Source organism: Cannabis sativa, chromosome 1 (genome assembly GCF_029168945.1).
Source record: "Cannabis sativa cultivar Pink pepper isolate KNU-18-1 chromosome 1, ASM2916894v1, whole genome shotgun sequence".
Taxonomy (NCBI): Eukaryota; Viridiplantae; Streptophyta; class Magnoliopsida; order Rosales; family Cannabaceae; genus Cannabis; species Cannabis sativa.
Window position 1 is genome coordinate 35,320,301 of NC_083601.1, and position 22,123 is coordinate 35,342,423.

Consider the following 22,123-nt stretch of genomic DNA (forward strand, 5'->3'; position numbering starts at 1 on the left):
AGTTTATTTTTATTCCTCAATAGTGTTGATTAATTAATAGTTAGGGTGTTTGCTAAAAAAAATAATAATTAAATAAATAGAAAATGCACATTATTTTTTTTTTAATAAAAGCGTTTATACATAAATAAAAAGAGTTAGACCTCATGGTCGTTACAAAGGATAGCAATCGCAATAGTAGATATCTCTACCATACCGTTAATATTTATGGCAAAAGCCCATTTAGCCACATTATGGGCCACAAAATTACAATTTCTAGTAATAAAAGAAAAAATTACAGCAAGTCATCAAAGTAGAGAGAAGATTACATTGTCTTGTATAGTTCTCAAGCCCCCACAAAGATTCACCACCTTTTAGGTTCTTGATTACACTCTCAGAATTGCTCTCCACCATAACAAAAGGATGTTGCCTTGAGACCGTCGTCTCCATAGCTAATAAACAGGCCGCAACTTCCCCAATAAGAGAATCAGCAAACTGAAACATTTTAGAAGCCACCCACAAGATAAACTCTGTATGATCCCTCGCAATCGCCACCACACACATAGAATCACCTCCGACACGGACGTCGCAGTTGATTTTGACCCAATCCTCCGGCGGGGGGGACCAAACAGGAGAAATAGCATCCTGAGGCGGCATGGACAAACGAGAACTATAGTCTGCGTAGCAACAAGAGATAGAGTCAATATAATGAATCAAACTTCCCATAGTGTTGGTATGGACTTTGTCATTACGAGCCCTCCAGATCGTGTCAACCACTATGGAAGCATAAAGAAACAAATCATCAGTGTCCACCCCTTTGGATCTAAGGTTCCAGAGAAAACTAACCCAATCCCACATACGGGCTCCAGAATCTATAACCGGCATAACACCCCACGGGGAAGACCGCCACAGGTGGGATGCAAAATTGCAGTAGAGAAATAGGTGTTCCATAGTCTCATCCCCGACCCCACAAATGGGGTAGGAGATCTCATCAATATTCATTCTCTTAGCAAGCAGGACCCTCAGGGGAAGAGCATTGGAAAGGATGCTCCACCAAAGGACTTTATGACGTTCCAAGATTTTAGAATTTCACAGTTTGTTCCACATAGCAGGAGCAACATTCCCAAAAGGAGCTCTTCCCAAAGCTTAGATGAGGTAGGCAGACTTAGTAGAGAACACACCTTTAGGGTCTCTTGTCCAAACCCACCTATCCTTACCTTGACCATTTGGTTTTCCACCCTTTAAGGTACTACCAACAGTTTCCTTGTCAAAAAGTTCATTCAGCTTTCTGCTGTCCCAGATCCCATCATGCACATTTTTATAATTATAATCATTTTTTTATAATTCATTTCAGAAAAATATATATTTTTCATAATTATAATATTGATATAGATTTCAGCAAAAAAAAAATGAAAAGTATAAATTGACACTTTATTTATAAAAATACTTTCATAAAGTATGGACAACTTTTATACTTTTTATGTAATTTTAATTACTAAAATACTTCTTGCACTATCACTTACACAATCAGACAAATGTTGTTGGGTGGTTGACCGAAGGTTGCATTAGACGAGGGTTTTAATCAAATAAAAGTTGTTGCGTGGGTGACCAAAGGTTGCATCAGACGAAGGTTGTTGGGTGATTGATTGAAGGTAGCATCAGACGAAGGTTTCAATCCTAGGAAGCATAGATCGTGGGTTGTTGTTGAAACTGTAATGCAACACGTATATTTATTGCGAGCCAACTAACGTGTAACTTAATTGCAACTAAAAATGTAAAGGGCTTTTTTCATAAATGTACAACAAAAATAAAATAATTACAAAAAATGTGCAAAAAAAAATTATTTTAAAAATTTGTACATTTTGAAAACTTATTACATGAAACCATACATTTTTAATATGTTTATTAAACCTCAAAATAAACAATTTCGTAAAATTAATTAAACAGTTTTATAAAAATAAACAAGTTAAATAATTTTTTTATCAAAAGATAAATGTTTATTATCTATTTTAGTATGAATTATTGTAATTTAATAAGATTTTTTTTAATAAAATACAATATCAAAATTATAAACATTAATGTATATAAATATAAATCAATACTTAAAATTATTAAAAATAAACATGACACGTAGAGGGATATAATAAACATATGTGAATATTATTATTTTGTTTATTAAAGTAGTATGTTTAATAAAAAAGAAAACAAAATAAACATATATATACAAAGTATTTTATATTATTAGTACGTTTATTATAATTGTAAACATAAAAATAGACATAGTCAATGTATACTATACTAAAATAAGTATATTTTCTTTCTATTGTTTTTATATATTGATTATTTTTTAATGAGTTAGTGAACGAGTTTTTTATTGAAGTATAATTCTTACATCAAAAAATAAATAAACAAACATAACTTTATAAATTCCAAAAATTATTTAATTAAAAAAAACAAACACGACACAATTAATAAACAAAGAAAAAAATAAAGATAAACAATTTTTTATATATATATTATTTGTTTTCTAAAAAATTACTAAAAAAAAATAAACATAACACACGTAGAGTGATATATAAACTTATGTGAATATTATTATTTTGTTTATTAAATTAGTATGTTTAATTAATAGAAAATAAAATAAATACATATATAAAATATTTTATATTATTAGTATGTTTATTATAATTGTAAACATAAAAATAAACATAGCCAATAAACACATATATAAAATGTTTTATATTATTAGTATGTTTATTATAATTGTAAACATAAAAATAAACATAACCAATATTACTATATATATACTAATCAATAATTATTACCATATATATATTATAATAAAAATTGAAAAAAAGTTTTTGATTATATATAAAAGTGTATGAGAAAATGATAATAAGTTTTTTTGCACATATTTTATAATTAATTAAAATAATGTATACAAAATTGTAAAATGCCCAAATGTAAAATGTGAATGTGTATATGTAAGAAACTATTTGTCAGTATATTTTTTTTTTTATCACTGATCGATAATTATTGTACCTTAATAGTAATATGTGGAGAAATAACTGTTAGCAAAATATTTATGCAACTGTTATGAAACATTAAAAATCATAACATTGTTTCTACGCACGTAACTCTATCTACATGTTTCTTCGTGATTTAATATGAACAAATTCACCATTAAAAATTTGGAAAATAATGAAAATACATCAGGATAAATATTTTATTATAGTATTGATGTAATTTTTTTTTTGAATTATACTTGAGTTTGATTGTATAACTTCAATTCAACTTTTTGAAATTTGCATTTTTTGGATTTGAAAATTGAAATCAGGATATTAGTTTTATTCGAATTAAATTGGATTTCTAGTTGAATTTTAGTTTTGTAGTAATTTTTTTGTATTTTTTTTTTCATGAATTCGAAACAACTCCTGTTTTGATTGATTCTTGTCGTCTTCTTAGATGAAGTCGCCGAAATTAATGGTGGTTCTCTTTCTGATTGGATTTCGTTTCAATTGTGTTGGATTGCTGCGTGGTTTCCCAAAAGTTGCATCAGACGAAGATTTCAATTTCAGGAAACATGGATCCTGGATTGAAAGGTGTGTAAGAGATATTTGTATAATTTTTTTTTATTTGGATTATATATTTTTTTATTTGGCCAATTAGAAATATTTTTGTAATATTATTATTTTTTTTGATTAAAATTGAAAAAAAAAAAAGAACCCCAACAATTGATATATACGATGGTATATTTTGTATTTATTTATGAATCACTATATTGCATAAATTTTCAAATCAGGAAAAAAATTATATTGTCTAAATTAAATTAAATTCCTTTTTAAAAAATTAATAAAACATACAAATAAAAGAAAGAGACATGAAATCGATTTTTAAAAAAATGTGTTTTTGTAGAGATTCAATATCAAAAATTATCTGGTTTCAAAAAAATATATCAAAAATTATCTCACTACACACAAAGAACAAAAATATGGTATTTGCATAATATCCTAGTGTTATTACACTTCTTTTTTTTAATAAAAAGAAAAAACTTCTAAGCTCAAATTACTTTAACTAGAATCAAAATAATAATAATAATAAATGAATTTTGTTGAAACAACCAATGTTATCCTATTTTGCATTCAGTCATATAAAAAAAATACTCTTCTTATGGAGCATTAAAATATTTAGTACTACTATAAAATGATGTTGTATAATTTTTTTTATTTTTTTTTTGAAAGAGTGATATGAATCACATGATGAAAATTTTCGAAGAGAAAATTTCACTCAACAAGTTAATTGTTTAGCTAATGATATATAAAGTTAAAATATGAGTCACTACAAACAAAGTGACTTATATAAGACAAAGTTATCTTAGAAATTTAGACAAAAAAACTAGAGATCACCTTTAGGCGGCATCCAAAATAACCGGTTTGAGTTATTTCGTGTTATTTATTTTTATTCATTATAACACTGTTATATAATCGGTTCTATTTTAATTATAAATGGTTTGAGTTATTTTGTGTTATTAATTTTTATTCATTATGTTACAGAACCGGTTATATTTCAATTATAACCGGTTTGAGTTATTAGTTTTTATTCATAGAACCGGTTATATTTTTAGTTATATCCGAGATATCTACTTTTGGTGACTTTTCTAGTAACTTTTTCGGCGACAATGATTTTTTCGATGACTTTTTTGACGACTTTTCCGGTGACACTAACTTTTCCAGTGACTTTTTCGGCGCCAATGAATTTTTAGGTGATTTTCTCGGTGCCGACGAATTTTTCGGTAAAATTTATTGTTGTTTTACAAATATAGAATTTCTACTTTTTTTTAACAAAAATATGACATAAAAAAACTCATATAAATGTAAAAAAATGAAAAAACACATAACTCCATAGTATTATTTATTTATGCCATAAAAAAGTAAACTATACCCTCAATTCCCATATTTATGAGAATTCTCCTTATTTTTAAGAAAACTTACAAAAATATTAAAATTTGGGTTAAATTTTACAAAAATATTGTCACACGGTATTTTTTTAAAAAAATAATGTGTTTTTATAAATCAACAGTGAAACACAAAACATAATAACTAAAAACAACTCAAAAATAATTATAGAACAACAGTAAAAATTTAACATAGTACACAGTACAAAACTTACACAATATTTTTGAATAAAAAAAAACAGTGTTTTTGAAAAAAAATTCGGCCCCACATTAAATAAGTAAAAAATTAAAGTGTAAATAATCTTTATTTTTACTATTGAGTTGACTATGATTGAAATGTTGTTCAACTTGTTTCTTTTTTCTTAAGATTTTTTTTTATCCTAATTGGAAATGTACTATTAAGAATATTTTTATAAGTGCATATTCTGTGTGTTAGGGCTATTCATATAATTTGTAATTTGTAGTTCTAAACTTCAATTAATTTATACAAATCATTTTAGATTGGAACAAATAGATTTGGTGTGAATAGTTTAGTCAATCCAAATCATTTATAATTCTCTAGCTAGTTCTAAACTTCAATTAATTTATACAAATCATTTTAGATTGGAACAAATAAGTTTGGTGTGAATAGTTTAGTCAATCCAAATCATTTATAATTCTCTAGCTAAGTTATAGTTTTAAAATTCTTGATAGCAATTTCAAACAAATTAATCTATATAATTCTTTATATATATATTTTTTTATGAAATGTTGATATTTAGGATTAATTTTTGAGAATATTCATATTGCTTAATTTTTTATTATTATTATGTATGTGTTATAAACTTATTGAAAGTAAAATAATGAACAATTACTTCTTTTTTTTTTAAAAAAAGAAAATAATAATTATGAAATACAAATTATGATTTTGAATCAAACTAATTTGATTTTAAGTTTAATTATTTAATGGCTAATTAAGATTTTTGTTCTCTGAACTTTGATATGTACCAAATCATGCCCCCTGAACTTTTAAGGTCGTTAAAATTATTGAGATTGTTGAATTTAAGGATTTTTTTTCTAATTTTAGTAAAAAAGTCTAACATGGATGAAAGTTCAGGTGCATAATTTAGTACATGTCAAAGTTCGATAGGCATAATTTGGTAGATATCAAAATCTGGGGAGCGTGGTTTAGTACATAAGCAATCACTGAAATAGTAAAATTGAATGATATCAGACAAAAATCCTTAAATCCAACAATCTCAATAGTTCAAGGGCATTTTCAACAACCTTAAAAATTCAAGGGACAAAAATTCTAATTAACCTTATTTAATTGATCTTGTTTGATTTTAAATTTTAAAAAATAACAATACTGATTTAGTTTGAAAAATTAAAAAATCTCAAACAAAACCATATGTGAACACATCCACTGTGTGTTAAGCAATAGTAATACTCCAGTTTAGAGTTTAGAGTTTTTTTGCCGCTAAACTCTTTAAATTATTATTTTACTTGCATTTAATTGTTTAAGTTTAAATTTTGTTAACTTTTGACGGTTAACATGAATTATCTATGTGTACACTTACACGCGTGTCCCGATATTGGTATACTTAATATTATTAATATTATTCAAAAATTATAAAAAAAAAATATTTTAAAAATTATAATATTTTTTATTTTTTATTTTTGTAGTTTTATTTAATTTTAAAATAAAATTTGAAATAATAATTTAATTTCCAAACAAACGAGCACTGAGGCTGAGGCTCTCTACTCTCATGATCTCATCCACCATCGGCGTCCAGACTCCAGAGAGTAGAGATAAATGAACACCGTATGCATATGCAACGCTTCTACCAGCGCCTTCCCTACCCTTCCACTTCTTCCTTCCCTCTTCTTCCGCCCTCACACCGATCACCTTCAATCCCTCAAATCCAACTTCTCATTTCGACCCATCTCCTTCAAATGGCCCATCATCACAGCCTGCGCCTCTGCCTCCGAAATCGACATGTTCAAGACCAAGCAAGGCGTCTACGCTCCTAAGAAGAAGAAGGTAGTTATCCTCTGGGACCTCGATAACAAACCCCCTCGTGGTCCTCCTTACGAGGCCGCCATGGCGCTCAAGCAGGTAGCCCAGCACTTCGGCGAAGTGGTCGATGCCTCCGCCTACGCAAACCGCCACGCCTTTATCCACTTACCCCAATGGGTTATGGAGCAGCGCCGCGAGCGTAAACACCTTGATATTCTTGAGCGGAAGGGCTTGGTCAAACCCCCAGACACTGACACCTACGTCTGCAATGTATGTGGCCGCAAGTGTAAGACCAATTTGGACCTTAAGAAACACTTCAAGCAGCTCCACGAGCGCGAACGCCAAAAGAAGCTGAATCGAATGCGATCGCTTAAGGGCAAGAAACGACAGCGTTTCAAGGAGCGGTTCATAGCCGGGAACCACAAGTACAACGAGGCGGCGAGGTCTTTGCTTACTCCCAAGGTTGGGTACGGCTTGGCGTCGGAGCTTAGGCGTGCTGGGATATTTGTTAAGACCGTGGAGGATAAGCCCCAAGCGGCGGATTGGGCTTTGAAGAGGCAAATGCAGCATTCTATGAGCCGAGGGATTGACTGGTTGTTTTTGGTCTCGGACGATTCTGATTTTTCAGAGATGTTGAGAAAGGCTAGGGATGCGAATTTGGGGACTGTGGTGGTCGGGGATTGGGATAGGGCCTTGGGGAGGCATGCTGATGTGTGGGTGCCTTGGACTGGGGTTGAGAATGGGGAGATTTCAGAGAAGAATTTGGTTCCCAGGAGTCGGAGAAGCAGTGAGCTTTTTGATACTGATGATAATGGGTTGTTCTCAGCTGGGGATTTTGATCAAGATTTGGAGATTGACAGTCGTCTGGATAAGGTTGTGGATGAACTTGTGGTATCGAGTTCTGAATTTAATGGTGTGAGAATTTCAGCATTTTCTGAAGGGGAAGAGGAAAATGATGATTGGATTGCAGAGGAAACGGGTGAGGACTATATGTTGGGGGATACCGATGATGATGAAGATTCAGAAGATGAAGATGGGATTTTTTGATATGGAAATTTGAAGCTACATTTGGTCATTTCAAGGATCACATTGAACAAAATCTTTTCTCTTTGGGCCTTAGTATATAATTCATTATTCATTTTCAAGTGTTTTCAACTGTGGCACTACTTTCTACTAATAGGATGAACAGTTACGTTTGAAGAGAGTTCAAAAGATTATGTAAATGAAATAGAAGTAGCTACTCCAATAACTTAAGGCATTGATGTTGAAGATGACATTGTCTGTCTTCAGGATGTACAGTACTTGATTGTTTGCAAAGTCTAAAGAATGTTCTTCACCAGTTTGTCTTCCAGATCATCTACATTAAAAGGTTCCAACTTTTCTTTCGTTTTCTTTTCCATTTTTGACACTCTACAGAAGTTCGTGTTTGCAGTTCTGATCAAGATCCTTGGCTTTTTTTTAAGAAAGTTCCTTGGATTATATTTTTGTTCAGGCTGCAGTTCTAGTCTTCTAGTGCCTGGGGGTGTATAACTGTGCTTACATAGATTCTGGATATAATTTTGCTGTCAATTCATACAGATTGATTATTACAGACACTAGACAGAGAAGTTGTAGACTTGATATTGCTACCTTAATAGGATTTGTCACCTTAGGACTGAGTTCCTATGATTAAAGATATATTCATGTGCAATTTTCCCCAACTTGCGTGCTGACAGGAGGGTATCTAAGTTGAACTGCTTTAATGTCCAATATAAAACTAAGAAACATATGGAATTTTTAGTTGCCAAAATTTGGAGGCACTAAACATAGCAAAACGTTTCATACAGAACGAGCTTTTGATTGAATAGTGATGCTACTGTTTAATTGGAAGGGTCCAATGCGTCTTCTTAATTATATTAGCAGAATATATGCCTTGAAATTTATGGAGGTATGATCATTTCTCTTCCTTGTGGATGAGGAGAGAGAAATCTAAAGGATTCACGACTCTCTGAGAGTCTGAAATCTGAATGAATGTGTTAACGGTGATGTATGCAAACATAACGGTGCTGTCTTTTGTTTCGGGGACAGACTTAACACAAACGAGCTTCACAAACTTTAATAGGAGTGTAATATGCTTACTGTGGAAATTATGGCTTACGTGCTTTGAGCTCATATTCATTCTCTTACTGGAACCATTTTATAGTATACCTAGTAAACTTGGAGTTATTAGTGTACTAGTAGCTCCGTAACTCTCTGACATGGTGAACTCTGAGCATGATTTTTTATAACAAGTTTGAATAAATTATGCTACGTGATAAGTTGGAAAGTCGATCATCAATTTGCTTATAGGTTGTGACTTGTGATTATTCATTTTAGTTGTAAACTTTTTTTCTGCTAGACTTGTATTGAGATAAGGCTAATTAGGATTTTTGCCTCCTAAACTTTGATATGTACCAAATCATGTCCCCTGAACTTTTATGGTCGTTAAAAATGCTCCGTGAACTATTGAGATTGTTTAATGTAAGGACTTTTGTCCAATTTTAGTAAAAAAGTCTATCATGGATGTAAGTACAGGGAGCATGATTTAGTATATGTCAAAGTTCGAGGAACATGATTTGGTAGATATTAAAGTTTGGTGAGCATGGTTTAGTATATAAATAATCACTGAAATATTTACTAAAATTAAATAAAAGTCCTTAAATCCAACAATAGTTCAGAGGATATTTTTTACATGTCAAAGTTCAGGGGGTAAAAATCCTAAATAGTCGATAATTATTATGATAACTCTTGGTCACACTTGGGTTAACATTTCTAGATTGTTTGATAGGGTATATATTTATGTATTTTGATGTTTCAATGTATGTCTTTCACGCATTATTCTGTACCCAGATGCCACTGTCATCGATATGCACCATGAAACAAGCTGTGAGCATTTTCCTGTTAACTAGCAGCTGACCGCAGAATTTTTATATTCATTATCCACTCTATTCTGCATCATATATAATTTACTGGACTTTAAGAACAACAGAGAAGTTTCATACAACCAGGACTTGAAATTTGTTGTGTAATTTTTTTGACCATTGCTATGTGTACTGCCAGAGCTCTTCCCAAATTACTTATGTTGGTTTTTTGGCATTATATATCTTAACATGTTAATTCTAAATCTTATTATTCTGCATATTATTCTTTAGACCATAGTCAGTGGTTGAATTGTGGGGCTATGCAGATATCAATAATCTTTATTAGTCTTGTGGCTACAGAGCTCATTCTTTTGGCCTACAAACTATACTTGGTAGTCGTAGATTATCAGATCAGATAGTGCGCTATTTATTCCCACCTCGATATCTAGAGGAGGCTGCAGAAGCTACTCATTGCAGTTACGGTTAGAAAAAACCAAACTTCAGCAGCTTTTTTCTTTCCTGTAGATCAATTTAGTTGCAACAAACAAAAGTACTAGAGTGCTCTCACCTGGATAGTGGATACTGTTTCTTGTTATGCAGGGCAAATAGTTTCTTTTTGTACAAGTAATACCAAAATGCTTTCTTGTATGCTTGGTGATCAATCAAGTCTTGGATGGGTTGTAAAATCTCATCCATCTTTTGACAGAGTTTCCTGAAAGACCAGGCTCTTATTGAAGATGTTAGGGAAGCTTCAACATTAATTTGACCTTATGCTATACATAATTAATTGGATACCACCAGAAGGTACAGTTTAATTTCATGGAATGCCTTTAGATGGTAAAGTATATTGTTTACGGACAGATGTATGTAACTTGTCATCAGAATCTTGATTTATCTATGTCTTGGGAGTGTTTATGGAGTTCTGTTCCCCTACTAGGTGGGGATTATAATATAAAATGGTGGTTTGTTTCCATAACTTGAATGGAGGCTGTTCATTTTAAAGGGTCAAGGAAGCACCTGATGATCTAATGGTCTGTGTATTGCTCTCTGTCCAAGAGTTACACGATAAAGTTGCATTTTTCAAACCATATGTATTGTCATAGTTTACTATTAAAGTAACAGATGTCGATCAGGATTGTGTTTCAAACTTTTACCCTGGTTCATCAGATTAGGTGTTACAGTTGTGCTTGTTTAGGCTGATTATTTATACACATATGACAAGAATGTAAATCAGATTCTGGGTTCTACAGCTAAAAAAGTTTCTGTTTTATGGTAAATTGTGAAAATGTACATTATGGCTAGTGCTATATTAATTTATACCAACAATCAACTATTTAGAAAAACAATAATTAACTTATATCCATTTGACATAAAAATGGTAAAAATATTAACCGCCACTTACTCAGAGTCTCGACACAAATCTGTCAGCTCCAGAAATTTATCGATTCCTCGTAGGTTGACATAAATATTATGATTTTTCCTCTAGTGAATATCTCTTCAAAACACAGCAGAAATCCATCATTTGATTATTAACTAAGACAAAAAATTCCCAAAATAGCTAATGTGATTTTATCAAAACAAAAACAATTAATTGATGAGCAACTTAGAAGATATCCCCTATTTTCTTTCCGATAATTAGTTTTTGTACATTGTATGATATAATTTTGAATAATTAATATTTCTGACTTATAAATTTTTTATACTGTCAAGTTGCAGCCTTTATATTATACGACTAGTTAGTAATATTCTTTAAAATATAATTTATTCTTTAAAATATAATTTTTACAGTATCATTTCATTATATTTTATTTAATTTTATCATAAAATGAGTAAAGTGGTAGATGATAGTTGATTAATGGATGTAAATTATATACTTTACAATTTTTACATTAATAAATAATAGAATAAAAGATTTTTTTTCTTTTTTTTATAAGAATTTATACTTTTATTTTTAGTTTTTTAGTCATTAATGTAAAAAAGGTTACATATATTTAATTTGTATCAATTTATCAATTAACATCTACTGCATCACTTGTCTCATAATAAAATTGAATAGAATATGATGAAATGACCAGTAAAAATTATATATCGATGGGTATTATTAACGAAACATGCCGTATATTATAAGAGACACAACTTGGTAGTGTAAAAAAATAAGGAGATAAAAATACTAATTATTCTATAATGTTTAATGGAATTAGGGGCACTATAGTAACACTGTTAACAATTATTAAGATGCCCCCCACTAATTACTATATTTTACATAAAATGTATATTTTTATTTTGTATTTATTTATTAATCAAATATCAATGTAAAAGAAAATTAAAAATATGAAAATTTGTTATAGTAACTTTAGAAATAACTATGAAAACAAGATAAAATAATGATTTTTTTCAGGAAAATGTTAACAAATAAATTAGAAAAAAAAATGATTTATTAACATACATATGTTTTTTTTTAATAAAACTATAAATATAGCATTTCTACAAATTTCTCATCCATCTGTAGTGCGACTAAAGTCAAATCCGGGTTTTAGCGGATCAGGACGTTCACTTTTAGGAATGTCGGCCCATTAAGGCCCAAAATAGTATTTCTCTTAGACTTCTAGAATGCGAACGACGTCGTTTGGCCTCTTCATTTTCGTTTTCTTGAAGCTAAAGACAGCCTAAGCCAAGATCTGAAAAAAGAAAAGAAAAGGGTCACACCACAATTCTCCAATTTCACTTCTCTGCAAGCCCTAACCTAAGACCCTTCTCTTGCTCTGACTCATCCCTTCACCATGAACAAGCAGCACGCTAACTGGTCCCCTTACGACAACAATGGCGGGTAAATGCTTTCTTCTTTCTCTTCATAAACGGACCCTTTCTTCTGGGTCTAATGTGTTTTTTGGCCGACTTTTGTAGATCCTGTGTGGCAATCGCCGGAGCGGATTACTGTGTGATCGCAGCAGATACTCGGATGTCGACCGGCTACAATGTTCTCACCCGAGATTACTCGAAAATCTGCAAACTGTACGCTTTTCTCTATCTCTCTTAATAGATATTTACTTGCTAGGATTTCGCCTAGGATAATTTTTTAGCTGGAAGGATAGATTTTATGATGAATGAATGCTTTACCAAAAATACTCGATTATTGGGTAATGATCATAAATTTTTTTTTTTCGTGAAAGAGGGTTGTAGTGCGTTTGTGGTCGCTAAATTGGTATTTGAACTGTTGGAGCAGACTCAGTACACTGAACGTTTAATTATTGGTCTGTGTAGAAATGAATTTATAATGCTCGGTTCTGTTGTACATTTTGTTGAGTCGAACCTTTACACTTGCACTATGTTCATTTGGATAATTTGGTGGCAAGATGTATGTATGTATGTTTTCGTGTGTGTGATTATCACCCTATAGGAAATTTTTGCATATTTAATGAGCATTAATAAAATGAATCATATTTCCTCGTGTGTTGCTTGATTATTTTTTATCGGACTTTCACAGATTAAAAAAGCTTTTAGATTGACTCCTATGATTCTTGATGATGTGGTTTAAATGCTACTGTGTATGTTTGTAATTTATCTTAAACTCGCAGAGCTGATAAATCCATAATGGCTTCATCTGGTTTTCAAGCTGATGTGAGAGCCTTACAGAAGCAATTGGATGCTAAACATTTGGTAAGGCTTCAAATAATATACCAAGTTGAATAAGTTTACATATCTGCATACTTTCTAAAAGAAAAAAAAAATACAAGTTGGTTTTTGTTTTCATCTATTATTCATATTGGTTCAGATTTATCAACATCAACATAACAAACAAATGAGCTGCCCTGCTATGGCCCAATTGCTGTCAAATACTCTTTACTACAAACGTTTCTTTCCTTACTACTCATTCAACGTTTTAGGTGGTCTCGATAGTGAAGGTAATTGATAAAACTCTGACGGTTCCTGTTTGATGAACTTTCTGCATGCTAATTAGATGTATTGATTTCAATAGGCAAGGGTTGCGTCTTCACATACGATGCTGTTGGTTCATATGAGAAGGTTGGATATAGCTCTCAAGGTTCTGGATCAACACTTATCATGCCTGTTTTGGATAAGCGTCTAAAGTCTCCAAGCCCTCTTCTATTGCCTGCTCAGGTATAGTTTTTGACCTCAAGTTTATTTTATTCATTTAAGTATAAATTGTCCTTATTCTGCCTTTGTCTGGTCCACAAATTTCTTGCAATCGCAGGATTCTGTCACTCCACTTTCTGAAGCAGAAGCAATTGATTTGGTGAAAACAGTCTTTGTTGCTGCAACTGAGAGAGATATATACACTGTAAGTTTAAATGCTAATGGTCTTATTCTTCTTTCCCTTTTGCCACTCAGAATCTTGTTTTTTAAACTTTGTGATGGATGTTTTGGCAGGGAGACAGTGTTGAAATTGTCATCCTAAATGCTGATGGTATACGCCGTGAACATATGGAACTCAGGAAAGACTAGTTGTCGAGACCCACAAACCCATGCTATTTGTCTTTCATAAGCATAATCTAGAATTGCATGGTATCTTTGAATGATTTCAGATCATGAAATGTCATTCAACTTTCTACTCTCTTTGATTGTGGTTTAGCTTTATGATGAGTGAACCTAACGAACAGCTGCATTTCCCTTTTTATCAGTCATGAGTTTCTTGTTGCAGACTTTATGTGATACTTGAGAATGCAGTTAGCTTTATCCTTGTATACATTTAAAAAGGAAATGGTTTCTGGGAACGTATGATGAATTCACGAGCTCATATTTTAGTTAGTATTAAAAGAGAAGTTGAATTTCTATGGCTCAAGCTCACATTAAACAATTTGGGCATTTACACCATTTCAAATTCTTTTCTTTCCTTATTCCCTATTTACAGTCGAAAAACTGCAATGCCTGTAATGGAGATGCCATTATTTCAAATTCTGATTACCCTTCAAAAACTTGAAGCAATTATAATACAAGAAGTAAATTTAACCATAACTTAGAATGGAAATTTCTTTTGTTGCTATTCAAAAGCTATTAAATTGACTAGAGATGCAACTTTTTTTGTTGGATTTTCAAAAATGATATCATCGGTATGAAAATTGCTGTCACACTTGCAGTAGATGGAAACAAGGAAAAGTAATTATTAGATTACAATAGTGGTCTGGTTGGGCTTAAAAATTTCATACATTCATCATACAATTTAACCATTAACTTGGCATGAAAATTTCGTTGGTTTTTTTTTGCCATACAAAAGCTAAATATAATTTTTCATTGAATTTTCAGAAATGTCATTAGAGCTATGAAATTGCTTTTGAATGGCAGATGTCAGTCTTTTCAGAAACTATCTTGAGAAGTCCATCCTTTCTTTTCTAACTCTTGCCGCAATGCCTAATTAGGAGTAAAATATTAGAGAAATGAATGAGGGATCATTTTCAGCAAAACTGTAAAGATAAATATTTTTATGAAGTAAAAAATAACCTTACAAAAAATAAAAAATAAATAAAGTAAGAGATAACCTTGATTCTCTTTCTGTTGTAATCAAAATCAAAGCTGCCAATCCGCGAAGCTGATCGGTACTCCACAATGGAATCCTTCACAGGTGGGAACCAGAACTCAACGTCATCCACAAACTGCATGGTTAATGGTTGCAACAAACATCAGTAGCTTTATGTAATACCATTCAACACATGCCTAAGAAACTTTTCAATTTAAAAACATAATTTTTTTTACTAATAAATCCACCTACACCAAGAATGGGGCTTTGGTATTCCACTCTCACATAATCATCCTTCTTTTCCAATACCATCGGTGTGAATTTATCTGGTTTTGTCGAATTGATCTGCAACAAGTGGTTTCTGAATTGAGTACTGGCATTACTCCAGTTTAAAACTTTCATATAATCATTACAATAAAAATGAGCAAATGTGTTTTTACCACTTCAAGAAGTTCCTTCATTGCCACATCTCTGCTTACAGGCATTTTCCTACCACCGTTGTAGTTCCTTGAAAAACAACAATATAAAATAAATAAAGTAAGAAAAGCAATCGACACAGTATTTGTTTATTGTCAATGGACGGTGAGAATTGATGCACATGTTTCGTGTTTATTTTATTTTTTATTTTGTTTAGACAATTGACCAATTTCATGGTTCATGTGTTTTTAAGTTAGTAACAGATCATGATTAAAAAATGATTACAGGGTCCCCACATTGTTGGTCCTTCTTGACCTTTGATTTCAATTATAATATTATTATCTTTTGGTAAAGCGAGTTAGCCAAAAGCCTATTGTTCTTACTTGTAAAATCCAAAATTTCCTCAAAATTTCAACCTAAATTAAATTTTTTCATGATCAAAATTTGAATCCGATTCTATAGGAAGTATGGGACAAAGAACAATAAAGTCAAATAAATAGAGTTGAAGAAGAAACTAACCATGGTGGAGCATAATGAGTTAGATCAGCAACGCTTTCTGAGGTTGAAACGCAATTTTTAGTAGCCGGACAAAGAGCCAAAGCCGGTTGGTTTTTCTGTACCCCAAGATAATCAGGCTTTTTCCCACTAAAAACATCAAATTCATACAATTAAGTAATCAAAACATGAAACGAAATCATCTGATAGTGCATATGATGTGCATACAACTATACATGATTGTTGGAATTATAACAAGTGAATTTTACGGGAGTGAAAACCAAGAACCTGAAATTAAAGATGGCACCGACCATGGCAAATTCGCTGCTCCTCAGAATAATTTCTCTGATTGAAAATCCAAAAAAGAAAAGCAATAAGTTTGGATTAGAATGCAGTTATGGATGGTAGAGTAATCAGAAGAAATGGGAAACGGAAGAACCTCCGAGTAATCGGGTCAGGAACTTTGACGTTGTTTGGCTCTTCAAGTGGTTGTTGACATTTTACAATAAGAGGAAGCTTGGAAACCTTTTTGGCTTTGATGTAACAGGAGATGGTTGGGCTTGGGGTAGCCATGGAAGCCATTCTTAGAACCTGCTCCATTTTTCTCTCTAAGCTATTTGCTACTCTTCAGACTTAAAAAGAGAGTTCTCGGGGAAGTGTGTTGGCCGGAGGAGCAACTGAGAGAGAGACTCTTCGATTTTTTCTTTTCTTTCTTTTCTTTTTTGGGAGTAATTTTTTTGGTGTCTTAAGTTTTTCTATGCAAAAAATAGAATTTATATTTAAATTACGTTTTCAGAAACAACCAACCAATCATTTATTATTGTTGGATTCGTACCCGAGTTGGTTTTGTTTCTTTTTCCTTCACAACCAAGTCGTTTTCACTAATTTACTGTCGTTTTTATTTATTTATATTTGGCGGCTAAACTCTCACAATTATTATTTCACTAAAATTTTTTGCAATAATTGATTAATTCTCACTATAAATTACTTATATATATATATATTTTTGTACAGGTACACCTAATATTATTTAAAAATTATTTCCAAAATTTATTTTAAAATTAAATAAAAATAAAAAAATATTATAAATTTTAAAATAATTTTTATATTCTAAAAATAATAATTCACTTGTACTAATATAAATGTGATATATATGTAAAAATATATATTAACAGTTTATATTAATAATTAACTGAAAAAAAATAACACATTAAATTTACTAACTGCATTAAAATTTACTGACTGCAAAAAATAAATGATATTTGAGAGTGTTTAACTGCATTAAAAAAAAAACTGTCAATAATGGATATTACTGCGGCCTTATATCATCATCTGAGCTCCAGTCGTCTTTTCATTTTGCACCTTAGTTTTCTTTTCTGTTATCGTTTATATATGTTTGTTGTCAATTGTCATCACTACAAAGTACCACTTACAATTTTTTTTTTCCATAATACACATATTTGAACTTTTTTTTTTTTGAATGGAAAAAACAAAGTGAAATACATGTGAAACAAATTTACAAAAAAAAAAAAGCCATATATCTATAACAAAATTTGGGGATTGTCCATCAGGCATTGCAAAAAAATTATCATCCAATCACTCACTTTAATAGTCTGTTCTTGAAGCCATTAATAGGTGATTTAATCAATGAACTTTGACCAATGTAACTTCGTAAACCAGCCATGAGTTTGGTGGTATATTTTTACCATCTCCTTCGCTCCCATAACTGCAAACCCATGGAAACTAACAATTAAAAGTTGCACCCCAAAGAGTAAAACATCACAGCATAGTAATAACTAAGAAAAACGTAAATAAAAACAAGACATACCCCATTGGTGGGGGTACAGTAAGTCTTCTCTTTTCTCCAACATGCATACCTGAAGACCAAGCAAGGTTAATTTATTACAGCCCTTTCCACATGAATATAAACAAAAGTAAATAAGCTGGAATATAACGTTGTATATTTGAGTTGAGTAATACCTTCAAGACCAATATCCCAACCCTCTATGACTTTTCCTACACCTGAGATTGGGAACAGAAGTTAGAGTACAAAACAAATTTAAAAGAGCAGATTGATTGTAGCATTCATTATACCTAGGCGAAATTTGTAAGGATCACTGTCGACATTTGAGTCAACAACTTCTCCATTCTTCAGCTTTCCAACATAATGTACGCTTATCTGAAATCAAGCCAAAGTTGTTTCAACCACCGCATTTACGTGAATACTTCCTGATAAGGCTAACGTAGAAGAAACAGTCATTATTAGATCAATCAACAATAGAACAGAAGAAGTTTACCCTTTTCCCAGAAACAGCAACTTTCCCATCTGGTTCACCCAATTCTAGCTCTTCAATAATCAATCCATTCTGAAGGGATCGAACCTGTATTGGTTTAGCTTCTTTATTCTTCAGAAAAGTGTTATTTTCTTCTGTGTTGACCACCTCCCCATTCTCTTTTACTTTACTCTTTTTCTTCTTCTTCTTCTTCTTAACTTTCTTACCTTCAGATTGGTCTTCGTCAGCAAATCTGTGGGAATTGCGATCAAAACTCATACACAAGTTGTCCAAATATTTTTATTACTTATCAATCACATGAAGAGCAAATAAAAGTAAAGAGAACCATGATTTAGTTATTATGGCAAGGACCTATTTTGTGTTAAATGCAAGACATAAGACAAAGATTGAAAAGCTATAAAATGGCTATCATCTTATCAGCAAAAGCCGAAAAGAACTCACTGATCATTGGCTGGTTCCCAAATTTCCTCACTTTTTGTAAGATCTTCAACGCTGGCAACTCTTGAATTATCTTGAATGTCATTATTCTCTTTCACATCATTCATTAAGTTGCTATCAACATCAGAAAATTTATTCTCATTCTTCTGCGCTTTCCTTTTCTTCTTTTTCTTCTGTTTCTGATCATTTTCGTGTCCTACCTCAGTGGAAGGAAGTGTCAAGACATTTGGCGATTCAGTTTGACTGATCAAGAATGCCAGACATAACAGCAAAATTTTGTCTTAGCTTAATCTCTTTTAACAAATTCCGAGCATGAACTAAATATCAACCTGTCTGTAGCTAAAGTAGGGAAAGCAGAAAACTTACTTAACATGGGCCATCATCTGCATTTGTCCATCTTCAGTACTTGCCTCACATGGCTGCATTTTGACTTCATTTAGGACATTATCACAGTGTGTCTTGTCACTATCAATAGACACATCAGCTGACCGCTCCTTCCGCTTTAATGTAACCTTACTTCTGCAGTCCACTTCAGAAGGCAATGGATCAACTGGAAGATCAGATTGCCTGCATAGACATAGAAATAGGGTTAATAAAGGCTTCCAACTACCGACCTATAGCTGAGAAAAATAAAAATAAGGGCGACCAACAGTAAAATTCATAGTTAATGGAGTTCCAAATATGATCTTAGTTTCTAAGCAGTGCTATGAGGAATAAAGTAGAAAGGAAATTGTCCCTTAATGTACCCAACAACTACTTACACTGTTCACTTAGATAGCAAACAATGGTCTACCTGACATAGGAAAGTAAAAGGGCTGTTAGCTTTTTTCCTTGAATGTTATGTAAACTTGGAAGGCTAGGTGAGGAAACTCAGCCTTGGCGAGAAACAACATAAATTTTGAACCCTTTGTTTTGTTCTTTTTTTTTAGGCCCCAAGGTTTTGAGTCTGCACTGCAGGGATTCAAACCTTGGACCAAATGCCTACCAAATAATGATTCTTTGAGGGATAGGATTAAACATTGGGTTGCATGTTCGATTTCTACAACTAAAGTTCTCAAAGATCTGTCTTTTTTTTTTATTTGATAAGAGATTGGTGCATTTGGTTGTAGCTATAGATGATCTTCTGCCATCTTTGTAATCTTTCTTATCCATTTATACAATTTTCCAATAAATAAATCTGAAAACAATAAACCTTATTTAACTCATACTATAGACACAAGTTCATATTATAAGTTCCAAAAAAAGTTACCAACTAATTAGTAGTTTACCTTATTGGCTGATCACCTAGAACAATACCCTCAGTGTTTCCTTTTGATTCAGTATAATAATTTTCATCATCTTCTATCATCTTGTTGGAGTTTTCATCAGTTCCCCTGTCCGCATTTTCTTCACCGTCCATTTTAATTTTTTTAGCAGCTCGATTCTTAATACAAGAGAAGATTGGGAAGTTATCTTCATCATCTTCACTGCCCAATACCGGAACTGTAGTTCCACCATTCGACTTAATCACCTTTGGAAATTGTTCCTCATCATCAGACTCAACTAGTTGGTATTTCTTCCTAAGTCGTCGTCTAGAATTTCTCTTTCCATTCAGAGGTTTGTTATCATCCAGACCATCATCTAAACCAAACTCACAAATAGCAGACACTTCAGAATATATAAATAAAAAGAAGATGAAAAACAAAAAGATAAGAAAGCATATATTTTTGAATGGCCATAAACAGCTGTGAAAATATACTGATAAATTTGAAGTGATAGATTCAAAGGGGGAAAAAACCATTATGCATGGTTTAGAAGAACAGTGGTACCTCCATCTCCATCATTAGAAACGGGAGAGGGTGGGTAAACTTCTGGGTCCTCATCATTAATGAAGCTATCTTCAAATTCTTCTTCTTCTTCACTATTATCTGATCCCTGGGTGTCTGTGTCAGCTATATCTTCACCGTATGATTCCCTTGTACTCGAGTTAAGGAATAATACAAAAAGAATAAATATATATAAATAAGAGGGAGAGAGAAAGAGGGCTAATATTAAATCAATCCACCATTACTGAGTATTAACTAAGAAAAAGGATACGATTCTTCACTTATACCACGAGTTCGACCACTACTACCTAAGTAGTAGCCAGAGAGATGAATGCTCCGAGGGCCAATAACAGAGAAGATAACTTCGTCAACCTCTTCAAATTCCAAATTCAGTTGCAATGACTCAGTCTTCTCAGGATACAAAGAGCACAGAAAAACAGGGCTCTTGTTTCCTACATTACACTGAAGAACACTTTTCGTTGTCGCTTTCCCCATCCCAAGCGACGCCTAGAAATACATCAAGAAACCAGAACTGACTTAAAAAAAAAAAAAGGAAATAAACAACCTCAAATTGTATTTCAGTATCATCAACAGTTCCAAACCATGAGCCCTATGTATCGAGAAAAACATTATACAGAGAGGGGAAAAGAAAAGAACTTTAAGAGAAGAGAGTTACCATCGAAACATGGAGCCGACTTCTCGTATCATCAACATTATGAGTGAAAGGCTTTCCGGGTTTTACTTCAGTTCCTGAAAATATTCAAAACAACATGCAAGCGCTTCTTGGTTACCAAGAGAAAAAAAAAATGATCGGAATTTTTTTGAGAAATACATATTGAAAGTCTATAATCAGCAACCAATACGCGACCAAAATCAAGAGAAAATAAGACCCAAAAAAGATGACACAACTTACCCCAGAAAGCCATTTTTCTCTTACTTGGGATGACGGTAAAGGTTTAAGGAAAGAGGGCATGCCATAAACGAGACTTATAATACCCTAGGGATATGGAGGAGAGGTTGAAGAAGACTATAAACGACGGTGCGTTTTGTAAAACTCGGCTTGGGTGGTGACGTGGCAACTTCTAATACCGTATTAACTATTAAGCAAGGCGGTCAAAGGCTAGTGATTCTAGTGTGATGTAGCGCGGGAAGTCGGGAACTGGACTTCCTTTTTTTTTTTTTTTTATTACGAAATTATGCCCCTAAGATGCAGATTAAAACTCTTTACGAAATTATGCCCCTAAGTTGCAGATTAAAACTCTTACTTAATTATTAAAATGATTGGATTTAAGAATTTTTTAACTTTATTTAATTTTACAAATATTATAATTATCTAAGTATTAAATTGTATCACCGAACTTTAACATCAAATAAATTATACTTCTAAACTTTA

The 22,123-nt window shown here is 32.0% G+C and overlaps 4 protein-coding genes across 4 annotated transcripts; 2 read left to right on the forward strand and 2 right to left on the reverse strand.

The window, feature by feature from the left end:
* Positions 1-6,628: 6,628 nt before the first annotated feature.
* LOC115706509 (uncharacterized) lies at positions 6,629-8,627 on the forward strand. Its single transcript, XM_030634176.2, has 2 exons — positions 6,629-8,298; positions 8,422-8,627. Exon 1 carries the CDS (start codon positions 6,726-6,728, stop codon positions 7,974-7,976), a length of 1,251 nt encoding a protein of 416 aa, XP_030490036.2. The 5' UTR covers positions 6,629-6,725; the 3' UTR covers positions 7,977-8,298; positions 8,422-8,627.
* Positions 8,628-12,439: 3,812 nt separating this feature from the next.
* Positions 12,440-14,601, forward strand: LOC115706340 (proteasome subunit beta type-1). Its single transcript, XM_030633959.2, has 7 exons — positions 12,440-12,635; positions 12,713-12,820; positions 13,384-13,465; positions 13,581-13,710; positions 13,785-13,927; positions 14,022-14,108; positions 14,198-14,601. The coding sequence occupies exons 1-7, from the start codon at positions 12,589-12,591 to the stop codon at positions 14,270-14,272; spliced, it is 672 nt and encodes a 223-aa protein (XP_030489819.1). The 5' UTR covers positions 12,440-12,588; the 3' UTR covers positions 14,273-14,601.
* Positions 14,602-14,906: 305 nt separating this feature from the next.
* LOC115706342 (uncharacterized) lies at positions 14,907-17,050 on the reverse strand. The gene is made up of 7 exons (XM_030633960.2): positions 16,633-17,050; positions 16,482-16,538; positions 16,218-16,343; positions 15,722-15,788; positions 15,534-15,626; positions 15,304-15,417; positions 14,907-15,175 (listed from the first exon to the last, which is right to left on the reverse strand). The coding sequence occupies exons 1-7, from the start codon at positions 16,791-16,793 to the stop codon at positions 15,122-15,124; spliced, it is 672 nt and encodes a 223-aa protein (XP_030489820.2). The 5' UTR covers positions 16,794-17,050; the 3' UTR covers positions 14,907-15,121.
* A 420-nt stretch (positions 17,051-17,470) lies between these two features.
* On the reverse strand, positions 17,471-21,914 carry LOC115706339 (peptidyl-prolyl cis-trans isomerase FKBP43). The gene is made up of 12 exons (XM_030633958.2): positions 21,644-21,914; positions 21,407-21,480; positions 21,002-21,237; positions 20,734-20,879; positions 20,194-20,545; positions 19,292-19,492; positions 18,929-19,168; positions 18,491-18,719; positions 18,288-18,372; positions 18,174-18,215; positions 18,022-18,070; positions 17,471-17,919 (listed from the first exon to the last, which is right to left on the reverse strand). The coding sequence occupies exons 1-12, from the start codon at positions 21,654-21,656 to the stop codon at positions 17,838-17,840; spliced, it is 1,749 nt and encodes a 582-aa protein (XP_030489818.2). The 5' UTR covers positions 21,657-21,914; the 3' UTR covers positions 17,471-17,837.
* Positions 21,915-22,123: the final 209 nt, after the last annotated feature.